General features: G+C 39.7%; 2 protein-coding genes across 4 annotated transcripts in view; one reads left to right on the top strand and one right to left on the bottom strand.

The window, feature by feature from the left end:
- The window catches only part of LOC113407185 (tyrosine-protein kinase JAK1-like), an 87,018-nt gene extending 72,968 nt beyond the window's left edge, over nt 1-14,050 (top strand). For all 3 annotated transcript variants that reach the window (XM_026655315.1, XM_026655316.1, XM_026655317.1), the window contains 14 exons: nt 439-545; nt 2,626-2,772; nt 3,532-3,619; nt 4,194-4,321; nt 4,891-5,026; nt 5,466-5,617; nt 7,317-7,467; nt 8,331-8,425; nt 8,965-9,157; nt 9,807-9,931; nt 10,854-11,026; nt 11,652-11,769; nt 12,283-12,393; nt 13,178-14,050. In XM_026655315.1, coding sequence (XP_026511100.1) covers nt 439-545; nt 2,626-2,772; nt 3,532-3,619; nt 4,194-4,321; nt 4,891-5,026; nt 5,466-5,617; nt 7,317-7,467; nt 8,331-8,425; nt 8,965-9,157; nt 9,807-9,931; nt 10,854-11,026; nt 11,652-11,769; nt 12,283-12,393; nt 13,178-13,279 — 1,826 coding nt within the window. In that variant the 3' untranslated portion in view covers nt 13,280-14,050. The remainder of the gene's footprint in view (nt 1-438; nt 546-2,625; nt 2,773-3,531; nt 3,620-4,193; nt 4,322-4,890; nt 5,027-5,465; nt 5,618-7,316; nt 7,468-8,330; nt 8,426-8,964; nt 9,158-9,806; nt 9,932-10,853; nt 11,027-11,651; nt 11,770-12,282; nt 12,394-13,177) is intronic.
- A 3,137-nt stretch (nt 14,051-17,187) lies between these two features.
- LOC113405054 (ribonucleoprotein PTB-binding 2-like) overlaps nt 17,188-20,500 on the bottom strand; it is a 64,199-nt gene continuing 60,886 nt past the window's right edge. The window contains exons 11-14 of the mRNA XM_026655318.1: nt 20,074-20,219; nt 19,336-19,425; nt 18,540-18,665; nt 17,188-17,512 (exon numbers count right to left, since the gene is read on the bottom strand). Of these exons, the coding sequence (XP_026511103.1) occupies nt 17,366-17,512; nt 18,540-18,665; nt 19,336-19,425; nt 20,074-20,219 (509 nt within the window). The 3' untranslated portion in view covers nt 17,188-17,365. The remainder of the gene's footprint in view (nt 17,513-18,539; nt 18,666-19,335; nt 19,426-20,073; nt 20,220-20,500) is intronic.

A 20,500-nucleotide genomic window follows, 5' to 3' on the forward strand; every position in this document is an offset into this window, starting at 1 on the left:
GCACCACGAAACACTGTCTATGTTGCTTTCCAGAGCTCTGCTTGAAGCATTGTGGAGTTGCAGTAACCCCAATGCAGGCCAGTGCTTAACATGCACTTTTGTGTCCTGTATATTTTTCAGTGCAGTGAGTACTGGCAATTTTTGTGGTGCTGTACAAAGCAACGCTAGCTAAGGTTATGATGGGGAGATTAAAAAATGGGCATTTTTTATTGGATTCTCTTCCAAGTGATAGTTAGATGCTAGGAGAAGTTACATGACCAGATAATCATATTTTAAGATTTTCCCCTAAAACTATCTGGGAATATTAGCTTGCAGTTAGCATATGGAAGATAAAACTCCACTATTGGAGGAACTATTAGAAGTAAGGAATTGCTAATTTAAGATTAAAAAATAAACTACAGCAAAGAATGTTTTCTCTCTTTCCTGTCCATCCTCCAGAAATCTCTAACTTGTTAGTGGCAACAAAGAAAAGCCAGGAATGGCATCCTGTTTGCCCTCTAGGTCAACTGAGTTTCCATCGAATCCTCAAAGAAGAAGTTACGCAGGTAAGTAGCTGCTGAATATCAATTTGCTTTGCTGATCCTTTCAGTTGCCTAATGTAACCAAACAAGAACGAAAAGCCTTCATGCCTAGGGAAATAACATGAAATCTCAACAGTGAAAGGGTCTCCCATCCCCCAAAAGAGACTTTAAAAAAATTATTATTGGTTTAAAAGAGCTGTTAAGCCACCCAACATGAACTCAAGCATTTTAGCAATGATGGGTTATAGGCACTTGTATAGCAGGAAGGAAATACCCTATGTACATGTTTTTCCATCAGGAAGGAAAAACACATTTCCCAGACTGGTTTTGGGAATCTTAATTTTATCACCCATACACCGTAATGCACTTTGTTTTGTAAAGTGTCTTATATTTTTAAAGGCTTGATTCAGTAGAGAAACACGGTACCCAAGACTTGAGATCTTGCCCAGTAGGAAACAGGAGGAACATTTAAGTGATTTAGGAGCTTAAGTCCCATTTTCAGAAGCGATGTAGGGATTTAGGAGCATAAGTCTGTCAAAAGTCAGTGGGATTTAGGTGACTATAATGGTATGTCTATACTGCCAAAAAAAACCTGCAGCTGCAAGTCTCAGAGCTTGGGTCAACAAATACAGTAACTCCTCACTTAATGTTGTAGTTGTATTCCTGAAAAATGCTACTTTAAGCAAAACGATGTTAAGTGAATCCAATTTCCCCATAAGAATGAATGTAAATAGTGGGAGTTAGGTTCCAGGGAAATTTTTTTCACCAGACAAAAGACATTTTATTTATATATATATATGCTATATATATATATATATATGCTATATATTTATATATATATGCTTTTGTCTTTTGTCTGGTGAAAAAAATTTCCCTGGAACCTAACTCCCACTATTTACATTAATATATTTATATATATGTGTTAATATATTTATATTTATATTAATATATAAAAATACACACACACACTATCAGTTTTAAACAAATAATTTAATATTGTACACAGCAATGATGATTGTGAAGCTTGGTTGAGGTGGTGAAGTGAGAGGGTGGAAGAGGGTGGGATATTTCCCAGGGAATGCCTTACTGCTAAATGATGAACTAGCACTCAGCTGAGCCCTCAAGAGTTAACACATTGTTGTTAATGTAGCCTCACGCTCTACAAGGCAGCACGAGTGGAGGGAGGAGAGACAGCATGGCAGAGAGAGAGACAGAGAGACATACCCTGTGTAGGGGAGAGAGAGATGCGCATTGCCCCTTTAAGTACGCTGACCCCACTCTAAGTACATTGCCTTTTAAAGTAGATCAGCAAGTTGAGACAGCAGCTGCTGCCAGCAAGTCCCATCCATCCTGAGCCCTGTCTGTCCCCTCCCCCGCTCTGTGGAGATGGGGGGCAGGAAGTGGGCAGGAGCAGGGAGAGGGGGACAAGCTGACATGAGCACCTCTTCTTCCCTTCCCCCCTCCGCACAGCAAGCAGGAGGCTCCCGGGAGCAGCTCCAAGGCAGAGGCAGGAGCAGCACAGGGCAGTGCCGGGAGGGACAGCTGAACTGCCCGGCAATAGTAGTCAGCACATACGTACTTCCTTTCTGCAAAAGATCCAAGGAGAATTCTCTGTTAATTTGAGAGGAAATGTCGTCTGTTTTTTCTAATATCCCTGACAATGAGTTCCATTGAAATATTACTTGCTGTAATTTTTTGGTAACACTGAAGTAATACATCAATGTCATCCTGTTGTAAATAAGAGGCCAGTCATCATTAATTCATTGGATATTCATTCTAACAACATTAAATCATGCTGGACTTGTTTGGTATTAATGTAGATCTAATATCTGACATCCTATTAATACTAAATGAGTTCAGCATGATAAAAAATACCATTTTCAGAGAATACCAAAAGGAGGAATTATGAGCTGTCACTTACTGTAAAATGTTACTAGTTTCTCTTTGGTGACAGATTGCTGATGGTGAAATCTGAATAGTACTAAAGCAAGTGGAATAGGGAATTTTAAGTGGTTGCAAGGAGTGGTTTTAAGTATTTTTGTAGCTCTACGCCTGTTTCTTTGATGCCTTGGTTTGAAAATGCTGGTTATACATTACGTTTTAGGATGAACACCTTGGAAGAGGAACAAGAACACAGATTTACTCTGGGATTCTCAATTATAAGGAAGATGAGAATGGAGGGTACCAGGATGAAAAAGAGAAAAAAGTCCTCCTCAAAGTCTTGGACCCCAGTCACAGAGACATTTCTTTGGCAAGTTCTTCCTCTTTTCAGTTCATAGTGTACAAACAAGTAGCCATGCCACCTTATTCATGTTCAGATGTTCATTATTTAAATAATTAGTTTGCATACAAAACTGAGGAAGTTGAAAAGTTAAGGCTAGCATTTTGCATGCAAGATGTTATCGAACGTTCCCTGGCAATACTCATGCACCTGACAAGATCAACCTAATTTAGTCAGGAGTCAGTTTTTTCGGATGAGTCACAAATCCAGGCCCTGATCCCACATGCAAGTAACTTCTCAAGTCAGCAGTCCCACTGAGTTCAGTGGACTATACACAAGGATAAGCATTTGTTGTAACTACTAGATTAGGCCCTGGTCCTGCATGCAGTAGGCTTGGAGTCAGGATGCTAGAGTCTATCAGTACCTCTGACACTGGTTCACCATGTAGCCGCAAGCAAGTCACTTAACCTCTCTGTGCCTCAGTTTACTCCTTGTGAACAGGCGCTGCTACTATACAGGAGGGTGGCGAGGCTTAATGTTGATAAGATGCTTTAAAAACCTTGGCTAAAGAGTTGGCACGGTATATAAAGTTTAAACGACAGCACTTCTACTGCACCGGTGTTTATGTAGCACTTTAACGTGTTGTTGATCCTGCATGTTACAGGAGTCACATTGATCTTTCCTGAACTTTATAATATTATGTCGCATTCAGTTGTTTCTTTACATGCCTTGCTTTAGAATAGCCACTGAACTGCTGGTATTTACTTTGACTTTTTCACTTTCTAATAGGCATTTTTTGAGACAGCAAGCACGATGAGGCAAATTTCCCACAAACACATCGTCTTCCTTCACGGGGTCTGTGTCCGCGATGTAGAAAGTGAGTTCGTTTAAAATCTGTAAATGTGGCTCTTATGAAGTGACGACATAAGCCGTTAAGGGAAGGGTCAGTCTTTTTGTTCAGCGCCTAGCACAACAGGTCCTCATCCATGACTGCAGTACGAATAATAAATAATCATCAAAGTAGTGGTAGAATTGGAATGAGGAGCCTTTCCTTCAGCTTTGTATCATATCAGAGTTTTTCCTCCTAATGCCACCTATCTTCTGGCAGTGTTTATAAGAATGGTTTCCTTGGGTCAGGAGACCAGGCAAGGTATTGACTTCCCACTTGTTGGAGTTTTGCCTGCCAGTAGAGGTTATCTCCTAGGTCAGGGTTGAGGAGGGGGCCAATGCACATACTGTACCTATTATGTGGCCAGTGGAACACTTTGTTAATCTGGACCCTTCACAAGCAGTGAATTCACTTCAGATTTAAAGCATTAGTACAGACACAGTGGTGTGGTGCAGATGCTCCAAAAAATGTAGCTCTCCATGAAAGACCCAGTTATGCCCTTTGGATTATTTCAGACATAATACTGTTGCTACATACTGAAGGCATGACTCTATTTTTGTAGATATCATGGTTGAAGAGTTTGTTGAATTTGGGCCACTGGATCTCTTTATGCACCGGAAAAGTGATGTTCTTACAACTCCTTGGAAATTCAAAGTAGCCAAACAGCTGGCAAGTGCACTAAGCTACTTGGTAAGTAGACAGCATGCTAGGGGGAAAAGTACTGCCTGTAGGGTTTTTTGGGTCTAAATTGCAAAATTAGTGTGCAATAGCTGCCAGTGAAATTCCTTTTTCTGGATATTGTTAAATAGAACACACAGGAACATCTGTGGTCTGGGGTGGGGTGGAAGTCAGACCTCCTTGTTGTTTTTATTATATTATTTCAAATAATGTCCAAGGCTCCTAGAGTAGCCTATTTTAATGTCAAATCAAATACATAAATACAGTGCCCATCTCTGTCACTGTGTGACCTCAGGCAAGTCACTTAACGCCCCTGTCCTTCGTTTACATCCCTTATGAAAGAGGGATGATGATTCTTGCCCATTTTTACATAGTGCATTGAGAGCTGTGAGTGAAAGTGGCATATAAGGGGGAAGTTCCCCCCCTCCACCTTCCTCTCATGCTCCAGGAGCATTTCTCCCAAACTACTCTTTGGAGCTCAGCCTGGATACTTTATATCTCTCTCTTGAGCTGTGTAAGCAAATGTACTTGCATAGCATGGCTGAATCATTGTATTTATTGTAACCTTCTTTTGACTACAGGAGGATAAAGAGTTAGTACATGGAAATGTGTGCACAAAAAATATACTATTGGCAAGAGAGGGAATTGACCATGAATATGGTCCTTTCATTAAACTGAGTGACCCAGGAATTCCAATAACTGTGCTATCCAGACAAGGTACCGTATAAAACCAGATTATTCATTTTACTGTGGTTGGGAAGGAAGAGAGGAAATATTATTTTACCAGAAAGTTCCTTCCAGTTCACAGCCTGGTATTTCTTTCTTCCATTCTGTACAGTTTTGAGCTATAGTTTTGTGGATACACATAGTAAAGTGGAATGTTGCTTACATTCAGTGTTTGTTGTATTTGGTTACTTTGTCATTCTGTACACACACACACTTACACACACACACACATTGTAAAAAAGCAACATTGGGTTTAATGAGCTAATACAAGAGGAACCCCAGTTTTATGAAGATCTCAGGGCACGTCCAATACTTGTAACTAGTTCTTTGTTAAAGTGCTGTAGTGCAATACAATGCTGAATAAATTGGCAGTTTTTCTAGCCCTTCGTTGATATTAACTCCAGAGTATGTAAACTGTCTTTTATCTAAGAATGTGTCGAACGAATCCCTTGGATTGCACCTGAATGTGTTGAAGATTCAAAAAATTTAAGTGTTGCAGCAGACAAGTGGAGTTTTGGCACAACACTGTGGGAAATCTGCTATAATGGAGAAGCTCCCCTGAAAGATAAGACGTTAGCAGAGGTAAAAGTCTGTTTCATGAGTCTTACCTTGCTGTGTGAAATGCATCTTCTTTGGCACTTATTGTTTCCATACTAGAGTTGATAGTAGTTTAATATTTTCTGTTCAACCAGCGATTTAAATCCCATGTGAAAATTCAGTACAGGTGGGTTTGCTAAGGTGGATGCTGCTGCTTAGAATACTGCAGGTCTAAACTAGGAATTGGGCTTTGTCTGACAACAGAGATAAATAACTAATGCTTGACTACTGACCCCATATCAGCTTGTTGAATGTGGGATTTCTTAACACAGCGTAATAAGTGATTAGTGCTAATGCAGGCGCTTTTGAGGCACCCGCACCAAAGGGTTGCCTATATGACATTTAAATCACACTATTTATCCCAAAGCACTTGACAAATAAGACACAAGATTCAATGAAATTTAGTTACCTGGGGGGAAGAGGGCAAGATCCAGCCAGCACAGTGAATGAGCAGGAGAGAAGGGCATCTAGCCAGCACCGGCAGAGCAAAGTACTGCACTGACAGTGCCAGATGGAAAGCCCTCCCTCCATTTTGTTTGCCACAGGTTTCATTTATTTGCTAACAACTGTTCCCTTAAGCCACTCCCAAGACTCACAAAAGAAAAAAAAAAAGACCCCTTATGATCAATAAACTGTCACCTCTGTGTCTGGATGTAATTGAACTAACTCAGCTTATTTTCTGAATAGATGACTGCAGTTCTTAGCTCTTAGAATCACTGACTCTCCCATGTTAATTAACACACAGCTCTCTCATTACCCCCAGCCATTGATCCCTTCAATCAGAGCTCTTCCAATAACACTGGCTTTCCGTAGTCTGAAACATTCACGGAGGTAGACAGGATTCCCTTCCCAAAACTATGCCATGCTGGGCTCTCTTCTTTCATCACATCCTCTCTTTCAAGCTGGGATTTCTTCTTTCTTCCATCCTCCCCCAGTGCCTGGCTGACTCACTCCCTACTTCCTTTCCCCATTCCTCCCAGTCCTATGTTAAGACCTGTCGCTCCTCTGCCCTGCCCCCTTCCTCTCCTGCAAGCTTGGGCCCCCTACATCCTTGTCTGTCCCACTAATATTCTTTAATCAAACCAAAGCCATGTTCCCCCTCACCACTGCTGGGATCCCCACAGCTAAGATTCCATTTGCAATTCTTCTCCCGTGAAGTTCTGCTCTTCCAAATAAGCCTGCACAACAACTACTAAACTGTTCAAGGAAAGTATCTGGGTCCCTCAGCCACTGCTGGGGGAAGAGGTAGCTCAGCAGAAGAGCTGAGCTGCTGAAAGGAATTTGCTGCCTTGACAACAGTGTGTTCCATCCTCCTTTCCCCTCCCTAAAATGCTCCTTTTAACCAATACATCATGGGGGCAGCAAATCCTGAAGTTCCTAGACAACGCTTTTTGTGAGGGATACAGTGGCAAAAAGATGACTTTTCCAAAAGGAGATATATACCAAACCCTTCTCAGAAATGGTTGCTCTGAGCTATCCCAGACTATGCAGAAACTAGTCTCCTCTGGAAGGCGACACCTGTGCAGAGTTTCTGGTGAAAAGGAACTGTTTTGTGGAAGCTGGGCTGGGAGAAAGATCAAAGTCAGATTTATCATGGAAAGTGTCTTACAATAGCTGTGGAGTTATAGTATGGCTCTGTAATATAAGGTCTAATTCATGCTGGGTTTTCTGTCTTGTCTTACAGAAGGAGAGGTTCTACGAAGGGCACTTCATGTTGGTAACACCATCCTGCAAGGAACTAGCAGATCTGATGAAGCAGTGCATGCACTACGACCCCAATCAGAGACCGTTTTTCAGAGCAATTATGAGAGACATCAATAAAGTGGAAGAACAAAGTAAGAAATGATTTTGCTTGTTAGTTTGATATTAAAGGAAGGTTGATTTATTTGGCTAAGTTGGTAACTTCATGTACTAGCAAAGATTTACCATAACAACACATACTGGTAGCAGAAATTCCATATGTAATACTATTGAGGGGGTGAGTTTTATCCTGTTGAAACAATGGGAATAAAACATGTCTGTGGGTATGTGGAAAGACTATGTAATTTCTATGTTGCGTGTGGGTTAAAGAGCTGAAAGAATTGCAGCCAGTTTTGATATTGTGTATGTCAAGCTATGTGGGCCCAGTATGACTGGAGTCATTTGGGAATCTTAATCAGGGCACAGATGTAGGTACAGAAAACTGTGGATCTGATCCAGTTTGCAGAGAAGTTGCTAAAGGGCATCATGTTTTCAAAGGAAACTTGACATTACTTTGGACTTCTCTGCTCCCATTACTGAATAAGCCTCTTCCTTAGTCCTTATTCTGTTAATTAGCACTTTTCATGTTCAGAATGCTCTGTCAGACACTAAACAACTAATCCTTATTTCCCATCTCTGGAAGGGAGATGTGGGACCACCCAAAATACTCATCCCCTTCTGTAGATTGAGCAACTAAGAGTCTAAATCTGAATCTTGGAGAATAACCCACAAAGACCCAGTAGCTTATCAGAGCTAGGCATTGAGACAAGCAGCAGAGCAGGAGGTGGGCAAACAATCAGTGAGGGGAGGGAGGAATCTTCTAGCATTCAGCAAGGAGGAGGAGAGGCAGGGATAGACATGAGTCAAGAGCTTTGGACAGGAGTAAAATCTAAGGAATAAGGGGGCTCTGTGGGACCCTGTCTAACTTGGACTGTGTTGATGCTGTTTTCCATGTCAGATCCTGATATTGTCTCTGAGAAGAAGCCTTTCGCAGAGGTCGATCCCACTCTCTTTGAAAAACGATTTTTGAAAAGAATCCGAGATTTGGGAGAGGTAAGTAGAGTGGTGTGTTTAGGCCGTGACCTCAAGAAGCAGACATATGACTGAGCCTTGTCTCTCACTGACACTGCTCCCGGGCTCCTTTGGGCGCCCCCACTGCCTGCCAGCCGAGGAATTCTCCCAGTGCAGAGGAGTGTTTGTGGAAGAAGAGGTGGTGTGCACTTTTAAGCACATACCTCATAGGGCTGTTGGAGGGGTGGGGAAGGGGATGATTTACAGGTGCTCCACTACACAGAGACTGGGATAGCGCAAGTACAGGCATCTAGGCTAACCCCTTCAGGATAAAAAGGACCGAGCCAAACATGGAAGGTGCACTCCACACACAGATTTGGGGAAAAATCTAGCCGGGGGGATTAGAATTCACTGGTAATTTGTTACCCAGAGGAGCAACGTCACCAGTCGTCTCTTTTTGATGTACCCTTTCTGTAGCATGATGAGAAAAACTGAATTGTAAATGCCTGAAGTATTGCACTGAGCATTATCTGGCTAGTGATCACAGTCCAAAATGGTTTCCTTTTTTCTTTTAAAATTAGGGTCACTTTGGCAAGGTTGAACTCTGCAGGTATGATCCAGAAGGTGATAATACCGGAGAGCAGGTGGCAGTAAAGTCCCTGAAACCTGAGAGTGGTGGGAATCATATTGCTGATCTGAAGAAAGAAATTGAAATCTTGAGGAATCTTTATCATGAAAACATTGTGAAATACAAGGGAATTTGCATAGAAGATGGTAAATTTTCAAGTAGAAGATTAAAAATATAAGATTTTTCCTTCTATGGTTCAGCATAAAAACTTACTCTGGATATGAACTTAGATTTTTTTCTTCTTGGTATAGGAGTTAAAATCTCTCTGATGTTTCTCCCCTTCTCACTGACTGCCCCCTCACGAAAAATGTGTGTGTAGACAATTAACAATGGCTCAGTTACAATCCCGTGGAAAATAGAGTGTTTATTAAGGAAGCACAGACATAATCATAACTATACCTCATATCAAAGCAATTGCGGTGCCCAATGTTACTGAGGTCATATTTACATTAAATCCTTTGCTTGGCTCTGTCTCATTAAACATGTCTGCATTCTTTAGCTGTCACAATGATCACTACTTTAAAAAGTCAGTATTTGGCTGGGAGCCCCACTTACCTGCCTTTTGAAGTAGGGTCTCTGTCTGCTTATAAATTTATACAGCACCCAGCACCATGGGTGTTGCTGACACTGATTGGCGCCTTGGGGCAATACAGCCATGAATATAAATAATTCCAAGTATAGGAAAAAACCCCGGTATCTTAGATGCCACTAAGGTGGTAACTGTTGAGCCAGCCTGGTAGGATGAGTGTTGGAGTTAAAGCTATGGTGAAATGAGCATTCTTACTATGTTTTCAGGAGGAAGCGGGATTAAACTCATAATGGAGTTTCTTCCTTCTGGGAGCCTAAAGGAATATCTCCCACGAAATAAGAGCAAAATCACCCTGAAACATCAGCTAAGATATGCAGTTCAGATCTGCAAGGTAAGCCTGGAAATGGAGTCTTTCAGCAGCACAATGTCTGTGTAATTTGTAAGTACTTGAAAAAGGGGGAGGGGGACGGTGTACATGGACAAGGTCCCTGCTCCTAGGGGGTTTGCATTACTTATGTCTCTTACCATGTGTCCAGCAGCTGAAACATAACGGAGCTATCATAGTTATCAGTATGGAGAGCTGCTGCGGAGTGAGCTCATGGAAAGTGAGTGGTTTTGAAGGAGGAAAGGAAGGGTGGTTGACACGCAGAAAAGCTGGCGGCAGCTCCAGCAAAGAGGATGGGAGTGAAAAGTTGCTAAGCAGAGATGTGGCAGGACAAAAGGGAGCATTCAGGAGGGGGACCATGGGAGGAGCTCAGAGGAGCTGGAAACAAGAGCCAAGCAGTAGGCAAGAGGAGAGCTGTGCAGGATCTCAGAAGCAAGGACAAGGAGTGTGCACTTGATACAGAAAATGAGGGAGCAAGTGGAATGATGTGGTCACAACAGCAGGAGTGGAAGTGCGTGTTAGGAAAGTGAGGAGAGGAGGTGACAGCCAGTTTGTGAGCTTGGGAGAACGGTGGAGTAGGCAGTGGTGATTGGCGATTAGATACCATTTTAGATGTATTTAAATTTGAAATCAATTGGTCATTGGGGAATAGATGCTGGAAAGACAGCTAGGTACAAGACTGAGCAAAGGCCAGAAAAGCAGATCAGGCCACCCAAGGGCAGAGTTTAAAGGGAGGAGCAGCTGAGGACAGACTGACAAAATGGAGGAGAGGGGAGAAAGAAGAGCAACCACTAGAGATGATGAAGGTGTCAATAGTGAGTGAGGTAGAAGAGAAGCTGGGGGACTGATTTATAAAAGGAGGTGGGGAAAGTAACATGGACCTGAATACTCAGGGTGTTAGTGTAACCGGCTTTTTCTCCCTCTTCAGGGAATGGATTATTTGGGCTCTCGTCAGTATGTTCACCGGGATTTAGCAGCAAGAAATGTCCTTGTTGAAAGTGAGAACAGAGTGAAGATTGGGGACTTTGGCCTCACCAAAGTAATTGAAACCAATAAGGAGTACTACACCGTCAAAGACGATCTCGACAGTCCAGTGTTTTGGTAATGGGATACAACAACTCAGCTTCATTAAATAGTCTGTGTAATGTAGTTATTTAACCTGCTCCAGGAAACTAATGCTTTCTGGAACTGTTTTTCTGTTTCAATAAGTCATGTTTTCCAAAGTTAAGTAAAACACACACACAAATTCCATATAGCCATCCACCCCTCTTATTTTGAATGATATATTTCTTTTTAATATTTTATTTGGCTTATATGCCAAAGTTGGGGATGGATCACTTGATGATTACCTGTTCTGTTCATTCTCTCTGAAGCACCTGGCATTGGCCACTGTTGGAATACAGGATATTGGGCTAGATGGACCTTTGGTCTGACCCAGTATGGCCGTTCTTATACTGATGTGCTGCATAAGGGTTTTACCTGGATGGTATATTTTGATTGCTTGTGCTGCAGCTCAAGCCTTGTGGCAAGAGAGAGGGTGTGTGTGTGTATAATTCCTTTTATATACTCACATGTTGATTTATTCCACACAAATGATACCATAGGCAAATTATTTTAAATGCATGCGGGTTAAGCCATCAATTTTACCTTTTACAGCAGGAGTGTATGTATTGAGTGATTTGTGCAGCACTTACTGAAATTTAACAGAGCCATGTTACATCCGTAGGTATGCTCCAGAATGTCTGCTTCAGAGCAAGTTTTACATTGCTTCAGATGTCTGGTCATTTGGAGTGACGCTATATGAACTACTGACCTACTGTGATTCAGAGTCTAGTCCAATGGCGGTGAGTGGTTGTGAAAGGAAATGTTACTTCAACATCAGCAATTGAATTTTAATCCAACACTAATTCTGCTCATAAATATCTTGAAAAATAGCAACTTGAGCTTTGTTTAAAAAGACGGGACCTGAATCATTACCTTATTACTTACTCAAAATCAATGAAGAGGTGGAATGAATTTCTCTAGCTTATGGAAACAAAAGGTCCGGAGTGCTCTTTTCAAACATGGACTCTCGCATCTGGATGCTCAAACCATCAGTAAACGTTTTTTTGCTTAAGAACAAATACGAGTATCTACATGTGGGTATTAGGTGTCTCGTTAAGGAAGCCATATTTAAAAAATTGTGCTTCCTGTATTCTCATGAGAGGATGGGAAAGAAATGAGAATACTGTATGAATACGGGTTTATAACTAGTCTTCATTTTGAGATTAAGTATTTCTCATGTCAAGTTTAACTGTTACGGATTCATTTGGCAAGAATTATAAATAAATGATCCATGTGACTTTTACTTGTTACAGGAGTTTTTGAAAATGATTGGCCCAACTCAAGGCCAGATGACGGTAACGCGGCTTGTACGTGTATTAGCAGAAGGAAAACGCTTGCCCCGGCCACAAAACTCCCCAGAAGAGGTATAAACTAGATTGATAGCCAAATGTATACAAGCAAACTTTTCTTCTCAAGCTTTCTGAAGTGTTATGTTAAAAAAAAATGTTCCTAATGAGATTCCAAAGTCTGACACCTCCCCGGAAGCAAAAACCTCTAAGGTCTGAGTCCCATATAATTCATTATATAGTCCTTTGATTTCTGAAGTATAGAGCTGGTGCATGTACTACACAGAGGCTGTGTTCATACAGACACGCCATTCACGCCAGTGGGTCAAAGTGGGACCATCGATACCATAACCAAAGGCCTCTACCCCTTGTGCTAAAGGACAGCTCCTTTTCCGTTTCAGGAGCTGGCGCTTAGTACCTGAGCCAACTCCCACTGAAGTCGTTTGGATGCTTCCTATTGATTTTAGTGGGAGGTGGATCAGGCTTTTAGTCACTAGTCCCCAGCCACTAGCAGCACCTGTGATGACATTCACTAAGCTGATGTTAACTCTAATACTTTACGGCTCACTTGTTCTGTACAGCATATGGCCTGCAATGCTATAAGTAGCCCTGAATCAAGGGGGTGTAGTTGTTTCTATCTGTTCTCATAGCTGATATACCTGACACCACTTCTCAACCCAGATGGCCAACCTTTGATTTTAAAATGTAACGGAAGCTCACTTCAGCTCAGATCATCAGCTAGTGTAAATCCGCATGGCTCTGTTGGCTTTAGTGGAGCTACTCCTGTTTACATCAGCTGGTCTTTATTGAGAAAATGAACAGTCTACTATTCACCCTTTAAATTTTTTTTTCTCATTCCTAGGTGGACCAACTGATGAGGAAATGTTGGATATATAATCCAGGTGACCGGACGACCTTTCAAAATCTTATTCAAGGATTTGAAGCACTTATAAATAAATTATAATTAACATTTTTGTATTGTCAGTGCTTTAAATGTATGTTAAATATAAATGGCCAGGTTCTTTTATTTTAACTACTGTAATTTGTACTCTGGCTATGCTAATACGTGTTTAAGGGTTTCTTTTTCCACTGGTTTCCCTTTTTTGGTGTAATGAACACTTGGATCAAAATATTTAAATTCCCTAGCAGAAAATCTTTAAGCACTCTGCCCTTGGTAGGGTATTACTTATTAAAAAAGGCTTGTTCATTGATCAACCGGTCCAGCATTTAGATTATACTGAACTAACACAAATTGGAAAGAACTGTGTCAAGCAAGGGAATTTATGATGGTCCCAAGTCACATTGCACGTCAACAGATAAAGCACATTAAACAAGTGTTCTGCAGCTAGAATGATTTTCTTGAATAACTAACTCAGAAGATTGAGCAGAACTTTCCATAGCAATTTAATTGCTTTTCAAATAATTTTTAGGAAAGTGGTAAAATAAAAAAAAAAAAAAAAAAGTGGGCAAAAAAGGTCATCTTTCAATGCATCTGCATTTCAAAAATATTTTGGGCACATAACATTCAGTTCAGATACTGTATCAATCAGGGTTATCTAACCAAAAAGCTTTAACCTGCAATTTGAAGTCCTGAGCTTTTATATTCAAAAAATAAAACCTATAAATGTAAATATTCCCAAAAAAGCATTTACCAACTTTTATGAATCAGAGGGGTAGCCGTGTTAGTCTGGATCTGTAAACAGCAACAAAGAGTCCTGTGGCACCTTATAGACTAATAGATGTATTGGAGCATAACCTTGACGAAGTGGGTATTCACCCACGAAAGCTTATGCTCCAATACATCTGTTAGTCTGTAAGGTGCCACAGGACTCTTTGTTGCTGTTTACAACTTTTATGAGTTTGCATTTCACTGCAGAAACCCAGTTTCTTATTACAGCTTTTTTAAAAACAAAACAAAAAAAAACCCCCAAGCTAAATACTTTCCCCATTTTTATTGCATCCTATAAACTCAATCACAATGAGGATTTTCCTGGAAGCCATGTTTTTTTGGGCCGGACATTTTTCTGTCCTGCACGCCATTGCATTTATTAACACCTGTTTAAAAAAACATGAGGAACAAAAATTAAATGAGTATTTAGATTATTCACTTATTGCATTAGAAACAGCTTTTGGACCCCAATTTGGTATGCAGACTGCCAAATTATACAATTAACCAGTGGGGCCAGACTGGGTCTGCTTGAGTTCTATGACCATAAACAGATTTTGCAGTTGAATCAAGGACACGGAAGTCATATAATGTGACTTTGGCAAGCTTTTATTGATGGTAGATTATGCAAACTGGCAACCTTTTGCTAATCCTCTCCCTAGAATTTAGGCAATATTGTCTCCCCCAAACCTGGATTCTGAAAATGCTTAGAGGGCACACTGAGTGGCAGTAATAACTGAAAAATGTTTTTACATATTAAAGTATAAATGTAATTACTGAACCCCAAACTGGTAGGATTCATTTTTACAGTATTATTTTTTATTTCTGTACTTCACTTATGAACCTGAGTAGAATCTATATGCACTTTGTTACTCTTTATACAAATTAATAAAGATTTTTTTTCTTCGTGTGTGTGTGTGTGTGTGTGTGTGTTAATTATAAATTACATTGTGCAAAGCTGTTACTTTTTTAGGGAAGATAAATTTGAAATTTTGCTATAGCACCCTGGTGTAAAATGATAGAGTAGGCTGGAGATTTTGTGCTTTCACACAAATTCCACTGTAAATGGAGCAGTAATTTATTTTGTTGAAAAGGGTAACAGTTCTAAAAAGTTGCAGATACAATAGTTTAAACAAAATACTACAGGTGAATTTTCAACACCAATCAATACATACATGTATAATCTAACAAAACCAATCAAATGCATTGCTATTCTGCTGTCTTAAGGCAGGCGTGCAGAGCATTTACATAACACAGCAACTGTGTTTGCTAAAAAAGTCCTGACTCTGAGCTACTGCAAAAAACTTTGAGTTTATTCAAGACTTTTTTTTTAAAATCAGTAAACTTTAAACATGGCTTAAAAGATAACCTTGGAATAAAGAGATTAAATTAAATTTACAGCCATTACATGGTGGGAGCACTACGAACATCAATTCCATTATTATTGCAATTTAGTCAAAGATGGAAACATTGAGTTGCAAAGGGATTACAAGAAAGTTAATTCACATGGTCAGTTGGCAAGTGTCTTATTCATAATTTAACTTATATGAATATTAGTAATGAAAACATGGATTTCCACCACTGCAGATACAAAAATTGTAGGCAAAAAATAACATTTGATTTAAGGTGATTTGGTGATAGGACTTGGAGCTGGTAAATCAAATTTAAGATAAAAAAACCAGTCAGAGAGAGAAAAAAAAAGTTTTGAAAGTTGCTGAATGGACCTCTCAGCCCAGTGCACAAGTCAGGGAGAAAGAAAAGCACTAGGCAAAGGCAAAAGACTATTCCAGTTCTGGCTGGTGGAGACTGAGTACAGTACTAGTTATCATACTGCAAGAGAGGTAATTCCTTGGAGAAAATGACCCTCTGTATATAAAAAAAAAAAAAAAAAAAAAAGAGAAAGAGGGGGGGAAAAAAAAAAAAAAAAAAAAAAAAAAAGGGCAAGAGAATGGGGGGTAGCAGGAACAAGGAAGTGGGAAAAGTTCATGGTGAGAGAAGGAGTCTACAATGAAAATCTTTTGAAGGGAGGGGTTCAAAAGGGATGGAATATATATATATAAAAATATAAACGTAGGTGTAAATAATAAACCCAGCTGTCTCTATGCTGTATCATATGCACCATACTCATAAATGCCAGTGAGAGCTGAGTGAGTAGAGATTAGTCCTGTCTAAAGAGGACTATTTGATGCAAAAAGAACACATCATAAAGGCCTAACCCTGAAGTCCATGGGAATCGGGGGCATTCAGAACTTTGGGTCCCAAATGACCAGTGGGGATAGCTGAAGCAAATTGTAAAAGTAAGTTTGACACCTGGAGACAGAGTAGAGTGAAGGTAAAAAACAGGAAAGTGGGATTAACAAAACCAAACTAGGACAGGTGTAGTGGGCTTGGGCAGCATTTACTCCTCTACTGTCTGAACAACCCAGAAATTAGAGAAAACAAAATTGGCTGTTAAATTTTTAGCTTCTTTTTGAGCAACTTTTATACTGATCCGCTTACAAAGTGGTTGCAATTATTTTGGTTAGTTTTACTGTTCCTGCGCATTGAATTTTCATTACTAAGTGGAGGGTAGCTTTTAGATTTTAGTTTTTGGGAGACTCTCTCACACCAGTTCAAATCCAGTGGTTAGCAAGACCTAGTATTTTACACAGATTTCAGAAGCAGATTAGGGCAGAAAAATTCATTCACAAACAATTGCATATAAAAATGACAACCACCTCTTGGGACAGAATATCAATAGCTAAGATTACACCTTTGTTCTAACTAGCGCCTCTGTACTCTAGATTGATGCTGGTAGGCTCACAATATAACAAACTTATTTTTAACAAAATGTTTACTGAAAAACTCATGGGCTCTGTTAATACACCTGGTGTCTCCAATGTTTTGGGGAAGATTTTTAAAAATATAAAGACTAAGTGCAGAAGGCTCAACTCTGGAAAAGGTAAAACTGAAAAGCACACTCAAGATTTTTTTTAAAAATTATGACTAAGACAATCTCACCTTCCTCATCTAAGGAACAAGGGAAAAGTCTCCTTTACTACTATTTTCATTGCTTTTGACTGACATGATCAACAATCACCAAAGGAAACTTCTTTGCAGGCATAAGACAATCATTGTCAATTCTGACAAGTTACAGTAAGATCATGTATTATGAGAGACACCATTGTATTATATTATTTAACAAGGCAAATAATGAATGAAAAATGTCCAACTAGTTGTCTTTATTGCTACATATAATTTATTTGGAAAATTTGCCTGAATTGTTCCTTTTAGGAATGTGTCACCCTATATAAAGATGGATGGGTATGAAGTTAAGGCAGTAATAAATACAGAGGTACAAAAAGGTCACCTGTTGGCTTTAAGGCAGGATTGGTTGATTGGATCTCAATAAACACGCTTTTTTTTAAGATAGGATTCTGCATAATTTGATGCTGTGCCCTGAGTGTGCTGGCCAATATATTCAACTGGGCCAGCTTCTGGGGAAGAAATGAGGTGTGAGGAACTTCGCTTTTCACTTCTTACTGGTGCCACCTGTGCAAAAGAAGAAAGTAAGTGACAACCCAAACTAAGTGATCAGAGAAAACAGTACCATTTGTGGTTATAAAGAGTTCCAAGCTGAGGTGTTTTATACTACGCCCGAATGGCATTAGCTATTTAGTCTAGAAGTTCTAATCATTGCCACTAAGTGCTAATATCCCAGTCCATCCTGATTTCTTTAATTATTTTATTTTTATACACACACATCTCAGGATGTGGTCTCTTTGAAATTCAGCTCTGAAATGTGCTTTACAGATGCTGTAAAAAATGTAGTGAGGGCTTGGGTGTGGAAATAAAGAGCTTTCTTTATTTCAGGCAACAGGTTAATCAATCATCTAATGCCAGGATTCAGACAAGTCTCTGGATGCCCAGGCACACTGTATATTTGTTTAGTCCATGCCAAAGGAATGGTCTCTGACTGCCTTCTATGGAATGTGGCATTAATACAAGCTTGGGAGCAAGCTGTCTAACATCAGCTTCATCTATGAACTTTCCTCCTTTAACTAGAAAAAAGGAGATTGAAAACCAGTTGTTATCTCAAACACCTGAACTATTTCTTTCCTCTCTGGGCTATGATAACTCTATCTGGATGGAACCTACTGACAGAGTTTCCGGCCCTGTGTTTGGGAACTTAAAGTGAAATCCTTTACTATGTACACAACACCCAGCAACATCCATAGCCCTTCCCCATCTTTGTTACAAGGTACATCTCAGCCAGTTCTTGCCAAACAAGTGCTACCACCAGCATCTAGATTTGATCCTTCACAAAGCCCGGGCTACCCTGAGACTTTCCTAATCAAGATGTAAATAGAAAAGCTTTGGAATTGGCTTGGTAGGTGCCACAAGGTTCATGTTTGCCCTAGTTTACCAAAACATTTTGTAGTTGGCACAATACTCATTTAGACTTTCAAAAGTCCTAATTATCTTTTAGCCACTTGGTGGCAGCAAGAGACAAACAAGGCATGCTACCACCTGCATCTAGATTTGGCCATGTCTGAAATCACTCAGTTTCTCCTCTCACCTTATTTAATGCATTCTGTGGAGTAAGCTGAAAGCTGCCTGGCTGGCATGATCCCTGGGTTCCGGTGTAATATGAAGGCATAACCTGCAAATAGGTATTGTAGTCTCCATAAGATATAGCAGGTTCCTAAATGGAGAAGAGGATCCATGATAAACCAAAGGTCAAAACAAAACTATTTATTTTTAAGTAATTACTCTTATTTGACGATAGTAACTATCAGTGGAAAGATATGGAAATATCTGAGTCAAACCAAGTTTCTAAAGGAAAGAATTTTTAGTTCAGAACAGCTCAGGCCTACAGCAATTTATCTCTCTCATTGAGTCTGATATAGGAACTTTTAAAGGATTGTGTGCATAGAGATTTAAAAAAAAAAAAGGAAATTTGGTTTTGTATTTTTTAGATTTTGCCTACCATTTGCACTGCAGCACCTACTGGGGATCTATAACAATGTGAGAGCTAAATAGCTCTTGGATAATACCTTAGTGGGAAATAACTTGATAATCTCTTGTTCACTTATGCTGTTCTATGGCTGCAATGTATGATCATTTTTGGTGCACCCCTGCTCTATTTTACAGCACATGGTGAAAACTTTAGGTTGTAGGATCCTAGGTACAGGACGGCTTAGGGAATACCAAAGACTGAGTGTTTGGGATCCACACGGTGACTCTCTGGCACCATTTTCCCCACACAATCTGGTCCTTTCTGTTTACAGTAGCGCTGAAACACATGTAGCATCCTAATGCTAAAGGAGAAAAGCAGTCAATGGAAATGTGAAGGAAATTCATTTCACTTTTACCTCGGAAGCTTCATTTTCAAATTCACCTACTCTTGCTTGAGTAGCGTTGTATGCCTGCGCATAATGCTGATACCACTGCTGGACAGCCTCCTATAAATGAAAAAAAACTCGTTCACTTCATCTGCCTGCTATGGTGATTTTACTTTATGCCAATTTCCCATGACCTTCACAGGGCACTAGATTTAATTAAAGACAAAATCTCTCCAAGACACACAAAAACAGATTTAAAACCAATAATAAAAATCCAACGGAACAGTTTAAATATATGTTTTAAGTGATTATGTGATAGGTGTCAGACTGACCACACTAAAGTCTTCTATTCACCCAGAAGATATAGAACAATTATATGTCTGAACCTCATCTAGTATAGTATATGTTTGTAATGCCCATTACACCTTAAATAACTTGATTCGTTGGTTTGGAATTTGTTTATCTTATAGCTCGTGAAAAAGACTTCATTCTGCACTTGTCATCTAAATTGTTACCAGGACCCAAGTGATAATATCCTCTTTATTAACGACATAAAAATTGATCAAAATGCTCTATAATTTATAGTACCATTGAGCCAAGTAACTCCATCATCTTCACAGCCCTATGGGATGTCTTTACAACAGGTCCTACTCCAAGTAGAACACAAAACAACAACATGCAACTACAGTGTAACTTCAGTTATCTATAAGCAATAAAAATATACCAAGCACCCCATTACAGGAAGGAAAGTACTGTTAGCTAACATACCTGTGTATAATCCCCATACTGTTGAGAATAATTAAAGTAGTTTTCCATTGCATGTTGTGATGTAGTTCCCTGAGAGACTGCAGCATCCACTATGTTGCTTGAAAGCCCAGGGTGCTGCTGTGTACTAGTTGCTTTGCTGGCAACTCCTGCTCAAAACAAAATGAATATATTCAGTTTATACATGCTGTGCAACCATTAAGGGGCACACTTTGATCTTGGATACACTTGTGTAAACCCAGAATATTGTCACAGACCTGAAATTTATTACTCCAGATTTACACATTTAACTGTAATCAAAATCTAGCCCAAAATATAAAAGATCTTATGTTTGATAGAAAATAGTTTCTAGAATGTACATAAATTCGGAACAAATATGCTAACTGTACATTTGCATTAGAAATACTGCAGCACATAATATCTCTTTACA

The sequence above is a fragment of the Terrapene carolina genome, unplaced genomic scaffold (genome assembly GCF_002925995.2).
Source record: "Terrapene carolina triunguis isolate 2854851 unplaced genomic scaffold, T_m_triunguis-2.0 Scaffold210, whole genome shotgun sequence".
In the NCBI taxonomy this organism is placed as follows: Eukaryota; Metazoa; Chordata; order Testudines; family Emydidae; genus Terrapene; species Terrapene triunguis.